This window comes from Schistocerca cancellata, chromosome 3, assembly GCF_023864275.1.
Source record: "Schistocerca cancellata isolate TAMUIC-IGC-003103 chromosome 3, iqSchCanc2.1, whole genome shotgun sequence".
In the NCBI taxonomy this organism is placed as follows: Eukaryota; Metazoa; Arthropoda; class Insecta; order Orthoptera; family Acrididae; genus Schistocerca; species Schistocerca cancellata.
This window is the reverse complement of record NC_064628.1, coordinates 590604815-590620295: the sequence shown is the minus strand read 5'-3', so window position 1 is coordinate 590620295 and position 15481 is coordinate 590604815. Positions and strand designations below refer to the sequence as shown.

Sequence of the window (15481 nt, the reverse complement as noted above, 5' to 3'; positions counted from 1 at the left end):
GACCCTCATTTCACGTGCCCATAGTGCCATCAGCTGGCATTAAATCTCGCGGTGAACAGCGCTCATAGTAATTTGGATCAGCGGTGTAAGTACTCAACACATGTCGAGCAAGTCATCAACTTTACTCACTATAGACCTACTTACAAAACAAAAAAAAATGCACTTCCACACATACTATCCTTTCGTAATTTTCCAGAATTAAACTAAAAGCAGTTCCCATCTGCGGTTCTGATAAAGGTTTTCATGAGGTTTCTGAGCCAGAACTGGAAAACCCCTTGTTCCAAAATTTGGATCCTTCAGACACCATTTCCAGCTGGCCTTATGTTTGGCTGAAAAGTTGCTGACTACTTCTCGAGCACACCGCTATACTTAGACTTAGAGAATGAAAAATATTTACAGAAAATATTTACCTTAAAGCATAAAACTTTTTCTACGACAGCTCAACCAACTGTCAAGAGCAAAAAATGAAAGATGTGAAAAAAAGGCACTGAGGTCCACATGTACACAGTACCCACACTGAATGTTCAAATTTAAAAGAACGCAAAATCTCCAAGACTGGCAAGTTTTACATAATTTGGAAATATACTGCATACTTCAATGCGAGATGCTTTTAATAATTTCCATAACGAAACTCTGTCTCGAAATATGGAAGAAAACCCAAAGACATTCTGGTCATACATAAAGCACACCAGTGGCAAGACGCAATCAATACCTCCACTGCGCGATAACAACGGGGAAGTCACTGATGACAGTGCCACTAAAGCAGAGTTATTAAACACGGTTTTCCGAAACTCCAACACCAAAGAATTCCAATCAAGAACAATCGCCAAGATGAGAAACGTAGAAGTAGCTATACTCGGTGTCGCAAAGTAGCTTAAATCACTTAATAAAGGCAAGGCTTCTGGTCCCGATTGCATACCAGTCAGGTTCCTCTCAGAATATGCTGATACAATAGCTCCTTATTTAACAATTATTTACAATTGCTAGCCCAGAGAAAGATCCGTACCTAAAGACTGGAAAATTGTTCAAGTCACACCCAAACTCAAAAACTGAATCCGTTGAATTACAGGCCCATATTACTAACGTCGATTTGCAGTAGGGTTTTGGAACGTATACTGTATTCGAACATTTCGTATTACCTCGAAGAAAACGATTTATTGACACATAGTCAGCACGGATTCAGAAAATATCGTTTTTGCAAAACACAACGCTCTTTATATTCATGAAGTAATGAGTGCTATCGACAGGGGATGTCACATTGATTCCATATTTTTAGATTTCCAGAAGGCTTTCGACACCGTTCCTCACAAGCGTCTTCTAACCAAACTGTGTGCCTATGGAATATCGCCTCAGTCGTGCGACTGGATTCGTCATTTCCTGTCAGAAAGATCACAGTTCGTAGTAATAGACGGAAAGTCATCGAGTATAACAGAAGCAATTTCCGGCGTTCCCCAAGAAAGTGTTGTAAGACCTCTATTGTTCCTGATCTATATTAATGATATAGGAGACAATCTTAGTAGCCGCCTTAGATTGTTTGCAGATGACGCTGTCATTTACCGTCTTATAAAGTCATCAGATGACCAAACCAAATTGCAAAATGATTTCGATAAGATATCTGCATGGTTCGAAAAGTGGCAATTGTCCCTGAATAAGGAGAAGTGTGAAGTTATACACATGAGTACTAAAAGAAATCCGCTAAATTTCGATTACGCGATAAGTCACACAAATCTGACGGCTGTAAATTCAACTAAATACGTAGTGATTACAATTACAAATAACCCAAAGTGGAACGATCACATAGGTAACGTTGTGGGTAGAGCAAACCAAAGACTGCGATTCCTTGGCAGAACGCTTAGAAGGTGCAACAGGTCTACTAAAGAGACTGCTTACACCATGATTGTCCGCCCTATTCTGGAGTATTGCTGTGCAGTGTGGGATCCGCATCAGGTAGGACTGACGGATGACATCGAAAAAGTACAAAGAAGGACCGCTCGCTTTGTATTATCGCGAAATATGGGAGATAGTGCCACAGACATGATACGCGAATTCGAGTGGCAATCATTAAAACAAAGGTATTTTTCGTTGCGGGACCTTCTCATGAAATTTCAATCACCAGTTTTCTCCTCCGATTGCAAAAACATTCTGTTGACACTCACCTACTTAGGGAGAAATGATCATCACGATAAAATAAGAGAAATCAGGGCTCGCACAGAAAAATTTAAGTGGTCGTTTCTCCTGCGCGCCGTTCGAGAGTGGAACGGTAGAGAGACAGCTTGAAGGTGGTTCATTGAATCCTCTTTCAGGCACGTTATTGTGAACAGCAGAGTAATCACGTAGATGTAGATGTTCAGCATCCAATATACGATAGTTAAAATTCAAAATATGAAGCACACGCATCCGTACAAACACACAAAATGTTTCTTTTCTTTAGTAGACTTTCTCCAGTATTTATGGTCGAGTCAGTATAAGAATATCCCTGACAACAAGCAACACCGTTGTCAACCTTAAGCTGCGTAGCGCTCTTGGCTGCAGGCTAAAACAATAGTCGTCTGTACAGCTACGTTGCCATAGAGACGTTTTCAAAATCGTATTGCATTACTGGCTGAGATAGGCGCGCGAAGCTGCCGCGCTCAGCTCACTGCAAATGTCAAGGCTCTTCTTGTGCCGGCTCGACTGTAGATTGACACCGGACAGAGAGAAAAACGTGTCGCGCGATCTCGCACACAACACAGAGAACCAAGATTTTACGTTTCACCTAACAACAAATGCCCTTTCTCGACCTCGTCCTGACAGCAGAATTATTTCATCCAAAAGCTTATCACTAGAACTGAAAAGACAACCGACGCAGATATGGATCTTGTAAGACTGTAGACCACTCTAGTGCCAAATGGGGACCTTTAAGTTACAACAGAGTGGCATTAGCTTTAACTTTTGTCTGCCCAAAAAAGTCGGGTTTTTTGGAAATTTATGAACACTCCACTGCTGTCAGTGTGGAATCATACAGTGCTTGTCAGACGTGTCACACGAGGTCGAAATTTACGACACGTGTATTTACGCGTATCCTTGAAGATACGTGAAATAAGTGACACAACTACTTGTTTTATCAGCACTTCACATGAAATTTGTCAATTTAAATTTATCTTTTCTGTGAAAAATAAACGTTGCGCAGTTTATGCAAATACTTGTAATTACATTTTGCCGATAACAATTGTGACAACGTTAGTGTGGAATACACTGCATTTTAAAGTGACAGCTCTATGAAACTTCAGCTTGTTCATTGCTTTGAATGAGAACCCGAACGAGATGGAGATGTGGTTAGCAAACTGGACTCGCATTCGGGAGGACGACGGTTCATATCCTCGTCTGGCCATCCAGATTTGGGTTTTTCCGTAGTTTCCTCCAACAGCTCAAGGCAAATACCGCGACGGTTCCTTTGAAAAAGGCGCGGCCAATTTAGTTCCCCATCCTTTCGTAATTCAACCTTGCGCTCCTTCTCTAATGACCTCGATGTGGACAGTACGTAAAACTCTAATCTTCCTTCCTTTGATGTATGAGAGAGAGAAGGAAAGAGGGGAGGGATGTAATTGAAATGTCGCTTGTGTGGAAAAATGGAAAAGGGTGGGGTGGGGGAGAGGCGCGTGTGGAAATATTCTCGAATATGCCCTACTGATACTGTGACAATCAAAATTATGTTTTAACGAGTTCGGTGAGTGAATGGAGGACAAGACTTTTCATTACGTACGTGGTGTAAAACATCTCTGAAGTCACTATGTGAATGAGAATGAAAAATGTAATGATTCGTGCAATTTTTGGCAGAATGAGCACCAAAGAAGGCTGACGTAACCTCTCTGAACATTCACAGCATGTTGCCAATTTCTGTGCCACAGTTCTTCAACTTGATGCCAATTACCTGTGCATAAGTGTGGAAATAAGCCTATTTAAAACATTGTTACAGAGTGCCAGGTGAAGACGACATATTAATTGAGATGTGGAAACTGGGAAGGAAGCAGGCAACTGTAGCCATTTATGAGTTCATTAAAGATTGCTGGCAGAAAAAAAAGAATACCGTAAGACTGGAAACAAGTCATAATCCATCCGCTACATAATAAGGATACATGACAGACACCAACAATTACCGAGGAGTATCTCTACTTCCAGTCACCTACAAAATTGTGTTCAAAGCCCTACTGAATAAGACAGATGATCAAGCAGAACCCACAATTCATCTACATCTACATCCATACTCCGCAAGCCACCTGACGGTGTGTGGCGGAGGGTACCCTGAGTACCTCTATCTGTTCTCCCTTCTATTCCAGTCTCGTATTGTTCGTGGAAAGAAGGATTGTCGGTATGCTTCTGTGTGGGATCTAATCTCTCTGATTTTATCCTCATGGTCTCTTCGCGAGATATACGTAGGAGGGAGCAATATACTACTTTACGGTGAAGGTATGTTCTCGAAACTTTAACAAAAGCCCGTACCGAGCTACTGAGCGTCTCTCCTGCAGAGTCTTCCACTGGAGTTTGTCTATCATCTCCGTAACGCTTTCGCGATTACTAAATGCTCCTGTAACGAAGCGCGCTGCTCTCCGTTGGATCCTCTCTATCTCTTCTATCAACCCTATCTGGTACGGACCCCACACTGCTGAGCAGTATTCAAGCAGTGGGCGAACAAGCGTACTGTAACCTACTTCCTTTGTTTTCGGATTGCATTTCCTTGGGATTCTTCCAATGAATCTCAGTCTGGCATCTGCTTTACCGACGATTAACTTTATTTGATCATTCCATTTTAAATCACTCCTAATGCGTACTCCCAGATAATTTATGGAATTAACTGCTTCCACTTGCTGACCTGCTATTTTGTAGCTAAATGATAAGGGATCTATCTTTCTATGTATTCGCAGCACATTACACTTTTCTACATTGAGATTGAATTGCCATTCCCTGCACCATGCGTCTATTCGCTGCAGATCCTCCTGCATTTCAGTACAATTTTCCATTGTTACAAACCTCTTGATATACTACAGCATCATCCACAAAAAGCCTCAGTGAACTTCCGATGTTATCAACAAGGTCATTTATGTATATCGTGAACAGCAACGGTCCTACGACACTCCCCTGCGGCACACCTGAAATCACTCTTACTTCGGAAGACTTCTCTCCATTGAGAATGACATGCTGCGTTCTGTTATCTAGGAACTCTTCAATCCAATCACACAATTGGTCTGATAGTCCATGTGCTCTTACTTTGTTCATTGAACGACTGTGGGGAACTGTATCGAACGCCTTGCGGAAGTCAAGAAACACGGCATCTACCTGTGAACCCGTGTCTATGGCCCTCTGAGTCTCGTGGACAAATAGCGCGAGCTGGGTTTCACACGACCGTCCTTTTCGAAACCCATGCTGATTCCTACAGAGTAGTTTTTTTAGTCTCCAGAAAAGTCATTATACTCGAACATAATACGTGTTCCAAAATTCTACAACTGATCGACGTTAGAGATATAGGTCTATAGTTCTGCACATCTGTTCGACGTCCCTTCTTGAAAACGGGGATGATCTGTTCCCTTTTCCAATCCTTTGGAACGCTACGCTCTTCTAGACACCTACGGTACACCGCTGCAAGAAGGGGCCAAGTTCCTTCGCGTACTCTGTGTATAATCGAACTGGTATCCCATCCGGTCCAGCGGCCTTTCCTCTTTTGAGCGATTTTAATTGTTTCTCTATCCCTCTGTCGTCTATTTCGATATCTACCATTTTGTCATCTGTGCGACAATCTAGAGAGGGAACTACAATGCAGTCTTCCTTTGTGAAACAGCTTTGGAAAAAGACATTTAGTATTTCGGCCTTTAGTCTGTCATCCTCTGTTTCAGTACCATTTTGGTCACAGAGTGTCTGGACATTTTGTTTTGATCCACCTACCGCTTTGACATAAGACCAAAATTTCTTAGGATTTTCTGCCAAGTCAGTACATAGAACTTTACTTTCGAATTAATTGAACGCCTCTCGCATAGCCCTCCTCACACTACATTTCGCTTCTCGGAATTTTTGTTTGTCTGCAAGGCTTTGGCTATGTTTATGTTTGCTGTGAAGTTCCCTTTGCTTCCGCAGAAGTTTTCTAACTCGGTTGCTGTAACGCGGTGGCTGTTTTCCATCTCTTACGATCTTGCTTGGCAGATACTCATCTAACGCATATTGTACGATGGTTTTGAACTTTGTCCACTGATCCTCAACACTATCTGTACTTGAGACAAAACTTTTGGGTTGAGCCGTCACGTACTCTGTAATCTGCTTTTCGTCACTTTTGCTAAACAGAAAAATCATCATACCTTTTTTAATATTTCTATTTATGGCTGGAATCATCGATGCAGTAACAGCTTTATGATCGCTGATTCCCTGTTCTGCGTTAACTGTTTCAAGTAGTTCGGGGCTGTTTGTCACCTGAAGGTCTAATATGTTATCGCCACGAGTCGGTTCTCTGTTTAACTGCTCAAGGTAGTTTTCAGATAAAGCACTTAAAAAAATTTCACTGGATTCTTTGTCCCTGCCACCCGTTATGAACGTTTGAGTCTCCCAGTCTATATCCGGCAAATTAAAATCTCCACCCACAACTATAACATGGTGGGGAATTCCCCACAGTACAAGCGTACTGTAACCTACTTCCTTTGTTTTCGGATTGCATTTCCTTAGTCCTATGGCTACCAGGCAGGGTTTAGAAAAAATAGATCGTGCCCAGCAAAATTTTTAACTTGAAAACTATCCTCAGGATCTGGACAATGCGGAACCTTAACACAGTCGTTACATTCATTGATTTCAAAAAATGCTTACCATTATGTAGGTAGATAGACAGTATTCCTAACACTGGAAGATGCAGGTATCGACAAAACCACCAGACAATTAGTCGAACAGGCACTCACAGACTACAAAAATTAAATTTCTAGTTGGAGTTTCTGAACCCTTCACAACTAACACAGGTGTTCGGCAGGGCGATGGTCTCTCACCGACACTGTTCAATCTGGTCTTAGACAAGATCATGAGAGAGTGGGTTAAAGAACTACAAGAGAAAAACATGGAATGAATCCATCTAGGACAAGGAAGAGGAAAATCTGTGGTGAAATGTCTCTCTTTTGCTGACGGCAATGCAATAATTTCTAAGGACAAAACAGATGCAAAGATAATGATAGAAACACTTCAAAAAAACTGCAGTTAAAACGGGATTACTAATATCATATGAAAAAACGGATCAAATTGAACATAAACGCAACAGAGAAAAATGTATGCAAACGCAGCATGAAAACATCAAAAGAGTGGATAAGCTCAAGTATTTGGAAGAATGGATATAATCAAATGGGTTAGATAACATCACAAGTAAGGAAAGATCGAAGAAAATGGAATTAGCATACCGACTCACCCAATACCGATATAATAAAAGATCAGTAGCATTCCAGGCAAAAATTAAACTACGCAACAGTAATTAAACCGCAAGCTCTTTACGGATCCGAAAACCTAACGCTGAATAAAAAAGGTGAACAAGAAGAACTGGAAAAGGAAGAAAGGAAATCACTCAGAAAAATTTTGGGACTACAAAAGAACAGCCGGCCGGGGCGGCCAAGCGGTTCTAGGCGCTACAGTCTGGAACCGCGCGACCGCTACGGTCGCAGGTTCGAATCCTGCCTCGGGCATGGAAGTGTGTGATGTCCTTAGGTTAGTTAGGTCTAAGTCTTTCTAAGTTGTAGGGGACTGATGACCTCAGAAGTTAAGTCCCATAGTGCTCAGAGCCATTTGAACCATTTTGAACCACAAAAAAAACAAATAAAACTACTGGACAAAGAGGCGCAATGAAGATCTACATAGATACACAGAAACAATTACAGACACAATAAGAAAGAGGAGATTAAAGTTTTACTCTGATGTACAGAATGAATGTCTATCTCCGCCATTGCCGGTCCCAAGCCCGGGGACCCATCTCGCAAGTCATGGGGAAGTAGGAGGGGGAGGAGTAACAACCTCGTAAAAAAACCTGGGACCATCTGTCTCCCGATGGTAGCACCCAGTTAGGGCCCCTACCTAGGGTTACAGGCGAAGACCGGCTAACGGTCTCGAAGGCGGAAGAGGAACGTCGTTTCCCAGTGTCAGAGAGAGCGGAAGAGCCAATGAAACATATCATGTAGCGGCTGTACTCCATGTTAGGGGCGGCTACCAAAGGCGTCTGTGTCCCCATGTCAGAGGCGGCCTGAACACATCTTCTGCGGCTAACAACTTCAGTCGTACAACTGGACGGACATGAGCCGTCCCATCAAAAAATCTTTTTAGCTCATGGAATGGATCGCACTGTGGAATCGAGATTACCCCAGGGGTACAATCCCCCGTTGACTAAGGTCGACGCAAGCAGGCATTCGGATTCTGGGGGACCTGCCAAAAAGTGCATAAGGGAAGATTCGGAGCTCCCAAGAACCTCAAAGAAGATTAGAACTAAAAAGAATTTCCGAATTTGAACCATAAATGTACAGACAATGATTAAGACTGGTAAACTTAAACAGGTAATAGATGAGATGAAAGAGAGAAGCATTGGAATATTAGCGATGCAAGAAACAAGATACACTGACGAAGAGTCAGAAGGCTTCATAATACTGAAGGGGAAACCAGGAGTTAAAGTGGGAAAGGAAAGACATGCACCTAGATGCTTTGGTACAGGGTTCATATTAGACAAGAGATACGACGATGGCATAACTGAAATGAAGAGCAGGTCAGACCGGACACTGACATTTCAAGCAGGGAACAAAAAGTATACAATAATAAATGGACATGCACCTACAAATGACAAGAACAGGAAAGACAAGAAAGTTGCAGATAGTTTCTGGGAAGAGCTAGATGATACACTGAAAAACATACCATATAGACACGTGAAGATACTCGTAGGAGATTATAATGCACAGATTGGAAGAGAGAAGCAACATAAAGGAGTAGTGGGCGAGTATCCTTCACACCAACGGACAAACAAAAATGGAGAAAGACTAATTGAACTGTGTCGAGAACACAAAATGAGATTGATGACAACACACTTAAGGGCCAAACTGTGTAAGAAAAAGACATGGGCAAACCCATGCACCCGCCTTGGGGAATTCCAAATTGACCACATAGCAATCATCTGGACAAATGCTAAAGAGATCATGAACACAAAGGTCAGGAAGAACACAAAAATAGAATCGGACCACTATCTTACAGAAGTTAAGTGCCTTTGGATTCCAAACAGGGACAGACTGCCACAGACGAATAGAACAACAGAAAACATAAATGCAGACAGAGACAAATTAAGACACAATCGATACAGATATGAGAAAGGAATTGAATCATTCAATGAATGGGACGACATGAAGCGAAATATGACGAAACAGGCTGAACTATGGGGAAAGGAAGAAAACAAACGGAAGCACTGGTGGTGGAACAAGGAATGTGAGGAAGCGGTAGAGACTCGCAGGAAAGCCTGGAGAGACTGGAACAGCAAGAAGGGCCCGGAAAAATGGGAAGTTTTCTTAGGAGCAAGAAAGGAAGCGCCCGAACAATAAGATGGACCAGAAGACAGTAGATGAAGCAGGAACTGGACGAGATTGAGACCAACTTCAGGAAAAACAACAGCAAACACTTTTCCGGGAAATTCAGAAAGAGTCTGATGGGATAAAAGGGTAGAGAACTGTTTATAAGAGACAAGAAAGGGGAGCTGGCTGTCAGTGCGAAGGAGAACTGACGGATTTTTGCAGAGCACTTTCACGACCTGCTGAACTGTGAACCACCTGAAGAACTGCTGGAACTGGGGACTGACACAGAAGAGAGAGAGCCACGCCCTCCAACCAGGGATGAAGTCGCACATGGCATAAGCGATCTAAAGAATAATAAGGCAACTGGAGAAGATGGTATAGCAGCCGAGATGATAAAGTGTGGAGGCAACAAAGCAATAAACAACATGACCAACATAATTCACCAGATATGGAGAACAAAGAAATTGCCAGAAGGATGGAAGAATGCAATTGTAGTACCATACAAAAGAAGGGGGACAAGAGAGATGCAAACAACTACAGAGGAATATCGCTGCTAGAGGTCGGATACAAGGTGCTGTCAAAACACTTGCTCAGGAAAGTAGAAGAACAGGTATAAAGTACAGTTGGCGACTACCAAGCGGGATTCAGGAAGGGAAGAGGTTGTATAGAACAGATATTTATCCTGAAGCAACTTATAGAACATAGAGCCTTAAAAAACAAAAATACAGTAATAACCTTCGTGGATTTCACAAAGGCATATGACTCCATCGACGGACAGACTCTAGTTAGGATACTGAAGAACAGAGGACTTGATGGAAGTACACAAGAACTCATAAAAGAAATTCTGACAGACACAAAAGCAAGGGTGAGATTCAGATGAGCACTGTCAGAAGAATTTGAGATCAAGACTGGTGTTACAGGGAGATGGATGGTCACCATTGTTGTTCAGTATAGCACTGGACGAAGTGATAAAGCAGTGGAGAGCAATAAACGAGGAGATGGGATTACCGAAGACACATGTGGGAGACAAAAAGAACAACAGGGCTCAAGTGGACTGCCTAGCCTTTGCAGATGACATAGCAATAGTAAGTGAGACAGAAGAAGACGCAAAGACACAACTCGACAACTTAAGTAAGGTAGCCAGAAAGGTGGGACTGAGGATCGCCTATAACAAGACAAAGACATTAAATACCACTGCAGACTGGGAAACACCGGAAGGCACTGTGCAAATGGTGGACAAATTTAAATACCTGGGAGAATTTACAACAGGAAGGAACAGGAGCAAGGAGGGAATAAAAGAGAGGATAAAGAAGATGTCAGCCTTCTGCATGACGAGAGAGATATACAATAAAAAGAATATATCCATAGAGGCAAAGATAAGCCACTACAAGGCAACGGTGAGGAATGCAGTATTATACGCTACTGAGACGATGACACTAGAAAGAAATGGGGAAGAACAGCTAGAGAAAGAAGAGAGAAAATACTGAGAAAAAATAGGTCCCAAAAGAGCGGGAGAGAGGTGGATGCGAAGATCTATAGAAGAATTGTACCGGAACATGAGAACAAAATCCGGGGAAATCAAACTCCAAAGGGCAAGGTTTGCTGGACGTGTAGTTAGGATGAGTATGGACAGAATGACGAAGAGAGTGTGGGAAACAACAGGGAGGACAAGGGGAAAGACAGGAACCAAGTAGGTTGTTGAACTTCGGAAGGACTGGTTGGAATTGGAGATCAAGGTCGAAGGAAAGGAAAATTGGAGGAACAAATATACACCGACCAATATGCCGGAGATCAATGACAGGAATACAGGAAAAGATTAGAGTGTCACCAGTGGAGCCAACAGGAGAAACGGAAACTGAAGATCTCGGAAGACGAGCGGGAGAGAAGAAGAGAAAGAATGAAGAGGTTCTGGGAGAAGAAGAGGAAAAAGTAGTCCACAAAGGGGCTACCCGTGGTCCTACAAAGGCCGTAACGCAAGAAGAAGAAGAAGAAGAAGAAGAAGAAGAATGAATGTCTATAGGCTAACGAAGAAAATTTTCAAGTTCCTTTAAAAAAATGGTTCAAATAACTAAGCACTATGGGACTTAACATCTGAGGCCATCAATCCCCTAGACTTAGAACTACGTAAACCTAACTAACCTAAGGACATCCATGCCTGAGGCAGGATTCGAACCTGCTGTCCGTAGCTGCCGCGTGGTTCCGGACTGAATACGTTCATTTTCAAATAAAAAAAAAAAAACACCGGGGGATGGCTGGAAGAGACAAGAAAGGACTTGAGAAAGCTTAACGTCGCAGGAAACACTATGCACAACAAGGAAAGTTCAGGATACTGACCAATACTGCAAAATTTCCTGTGCCACAACGAAATTCACAACCAAGGAGAGTGACGTCAAATGAACAGTCAGGCCATCAGCCAACGCATGAACAAGTTCTGGGAAGGTTTCTACCTTTGTCATAGGATCTGAGTGGTCTATGATTGGTCGAATTCTCTAATAAAAAAAAGTTGTTACCTTTATTGTTTATCGTTGGCCGATGTCTCACTTTAACGCTCGCCCTTTATGGGGATTTATTTCGTTTGTGTGTGGACTGCTGTCTTGTGCATGAAAATGGCTAGATCAGTGAAATACTTGAAAAATCTGTAAAGATGTGGCGCTCACAGGCGAGAACACATTTTTGAAAATAACACAAAGATCATGTACACAGACTGTCTTCAGATATACGTAATGTAAGAGTGATCACTGTCAAGACTTTGCCTACTTATATTTCATGATATGCTACTGGCCATCGTATCTTCAGTCCTATGTTGTCCAGTTAGGGCTGCCATACGGTAATTGAGAGAGCCGCATATATAAGGATTGCCTCCCAGTTATGGAAACGGTAAGCACATATATATCACGCATATATATTTCAACCGATTTCAATCACTATAATCTTTACTTTAACAGCATCGATCTTCCTTATATTTACATTAGAAACTGGCAAATTAAGAGCGATGATTCCTTAAATAACTGAACGTATTCCTATTTTCCTCAATAAAATTCGTTGGTACAACAGAGCGTTGATTATCTTAATAACGACCATCGTAAACAGCGATTAACCCAAGACAGTGTAGTGGCAAACTCAAATTTCGGCGCAGGTCATTTAGAAACTCTACTAGCGCTGGACGGCCTGTTCCGCTGATGTAAAGTACGTACGGGACAGTACGACGCGGTATCTTAAACAAATGCAACGTGCATTTGGTTGTTAGGGCCTACCTTAAGGAGTCGGCATCACACGTCTCATTGAAAAGGATAAATTTAAGAAAGATTTTTTTCTTTAAAATAATGGAGATCGACCTGGATAGCAGCTGGATTGAGTTAATTTGGGGCTTTACAGCAGCACTCCTGTCATTGATTATTGCACAAACAAATTAAACTTGATTGTAGGAACACCAAATATACCTGTCCACATGCCGAAAAGTAGTTTCTTCCGCAGAAATGCTCTGAAAAGTCATACGATTCGTTAACATTCGTAAAACTGTTAGAATGGTGTGCACCCATTACGGACACATTGTAATATTCTGAATGTACCAGTTCCGCAAATGTGGTATTTGAGTGGGCGATGGGAGCTGCATTTGTTGCCTACAGACAACAAATGCGTGTTTCGAGAAACTGTAATTTAATCCAAAGGAGTTCTAGCGCCGGATTGTAACTCTGTAGTGGACTGAAAAAAGGGAAAATTATTCTGTCAATGGAAAAAAGTGATGGCTATTGTTTTCCATATTTCATATATATATTATTTCAAAGAGTTTGTATATCGTTACTGAGCTTTTTGAAAGAGGGAATAACAGTGGACAGACGTAATTATGCTATGTTGTTGAAATATTTGCGTAGTGTGTTGAAGCAAAGGTGACTAGAATGAGCATGCAAGAAAGTATTATCGCATCAGCACAATGTGCACATGTACTGTCGATTATAATGGTGAAAGCGTACGAACTGAGCTTCAAAATAGTTCCCCAATCATCCCAATTCTAATATTTGGTCCCCACTATGTAATATCAAAAGATGGCTCAAAAGGCAGAAATATTCATGAAGTGGATCAGATAGATCTACTGTAAATGAGTATCATACGTGGGTGGAAATAAATTTATTTTGTGAGTGAATAAATATACAATCTAATATTCAGCATTGTTCTGTAGCATCACATGACAAAATTTTGTAATCTCTTCTTTTTTAAATTGTTTATCGTCCATGTTTCACTTCCATACATGGCTACACTCCATACAAATACTTTCAAAAAGTACTTCCTGACACTTAAATCTATACTCGATGTTAATAAATTTCTCTTCTTCAGAAACGCTTTTCTTGTTATTGCCAGTCTACATTTTATATACTCCCTACTTCGACCATCATAACTTATTTTTCTTCCCAAATAGTCAAACTCTTTTAGTACTACTTTTGTTGATGTTCATCTTATATTCTTCTTTCAAGATACTGTCCATTCCGTTCAACTGCTCTTTCATGTCCTTTGCTGTCTCTGACAGAATTACAATGTCATCGCAAACCTCAAACTTTTTATTTCTTCTCCATGGATGTTAATTCCTACTCCAAATTTTTCTTTTGTTTTCTTTACCGATTTCTCAGTATACAGACTGAATAACATCGGGGATAGGCTACAATCCTGTCTCGCTCCCTTCTAAGCCACTGCTTCCCTTTCGTGCCCCTCGATCACTGCCATCTGGTTTCTGTAGGAATTGTGAATAGCCTTTCGCTCCCTGTATTATACCCCTACCACCTTTAGAATTTGAAAGATAGTATTCTAGTCAACAATGTCAAAGCTTTCTCTAACTCTACAAAACCTATACACGTAGGTTTCCCTTTCCTTAACCCGTCTTCTATGAGAAGTCGTAGGGTCAGTATTGCCTCGCATGTTCCAACATTTCTCCGGAATCCAAACTGATCTTCCCTAAGGTCGGCTTCTACCGATTTTTCCATTCTTCTCTACAAATTTCGTGTTATTATTTTGCAACCATCACTTATTAAACTGATAGTTCGGTAAATTTCACACCTGTCAGCACCTGCTTTCTTAGGAATTGGGATTGTTATATTCTTCTTGAAGTCTGAGGATATTTGCCTGTCTCATACGTCTTGATCACGAGATGGAAGAGTTTTGTCGTGGCTGGCCCTCCCAAGGCTTTCAGTAGCTTTAACGGTAAGTTGTCTACTCCAGGGGCCTTATTTCGACTTAAGTCTTTCAGTGCTTTTTCAAATCCTTCAACCAGTATCATGTCTCCCTTCTCAATTTCCTCTACGTCCTCTTCCATTTCCATAATATTGTCGTCAAGTACGTCGCCCTTGTATAGACCCTCTATATACTCCTTCCACGTTTCTGCTTTCCCTTTTTGATTAGGACTGGTTTTCCATCTGAGCTCTTGGTATTCATAAATGCGATTCTCTTTTCTCCAAAGAGCTCTTTAATTTTCCTACAAGTAATATATATCTTACCGCTAGTAATATATGCTTCTACATCCTTACATTTCTTCTCTAGCCATTCCGGCTTAGTCCTTTTGCACTTCCTGTCGGTCTCATTTTTTAGACGTTTGTATTCCCTTTCGCCTGCTTCACTTATTGCATTTTCATATTTTCTCATTTCCTCAATTAAATTCAATATCCCTTGTGTTGCCCACAGATTTTTACTAGCCCTCGTCTTTTTACCTACTTGATCCTCTATGAAAGTAGCTAGGATGAATGCAGGTACTAGTAGATGGGAACAATGGCAGGAGGGTGTCCACAATGAGGAAATCAAAGAAAAACTGGGAAGAACTCTATAGATGTAGCAGTCAGGGCGAACAGGCTTAGATGGTGGGGTCATGTTACACGCATGGGAGAAGCAAGGTTACCCAAGAGACTCATGGATTCAGCAGTAGAGGGTAGGAGGAGTCGGGGCAGACCGAGGAGAAGGTACCTGGATTC

The 15481-nt window shown here is 41.6% G+C and overlaps 1 protein-coding gene across 1 annotated transcript in view; it reads right to left on the bottom strand.

Moving 5' to 3' along the window:
• Positions 1-3856: 3856 nt before the first annotated feature.
• Positions 3857-15481, bottom strand: part of LOC126176446 (steroid transmembrane transporter SLC22A24-like) — a 115654-nt gene continuing 104029 nt past the window's right edge. The window contains exon 9 of the mRNA XM_049923602.1: positions 3857-3910. Coding sequence (XP_049779559.1) covers positions 3857-3910 — 54 coding nt within the window. The remainder of the gene's footprint in view (positions 3911-15481) is intronic.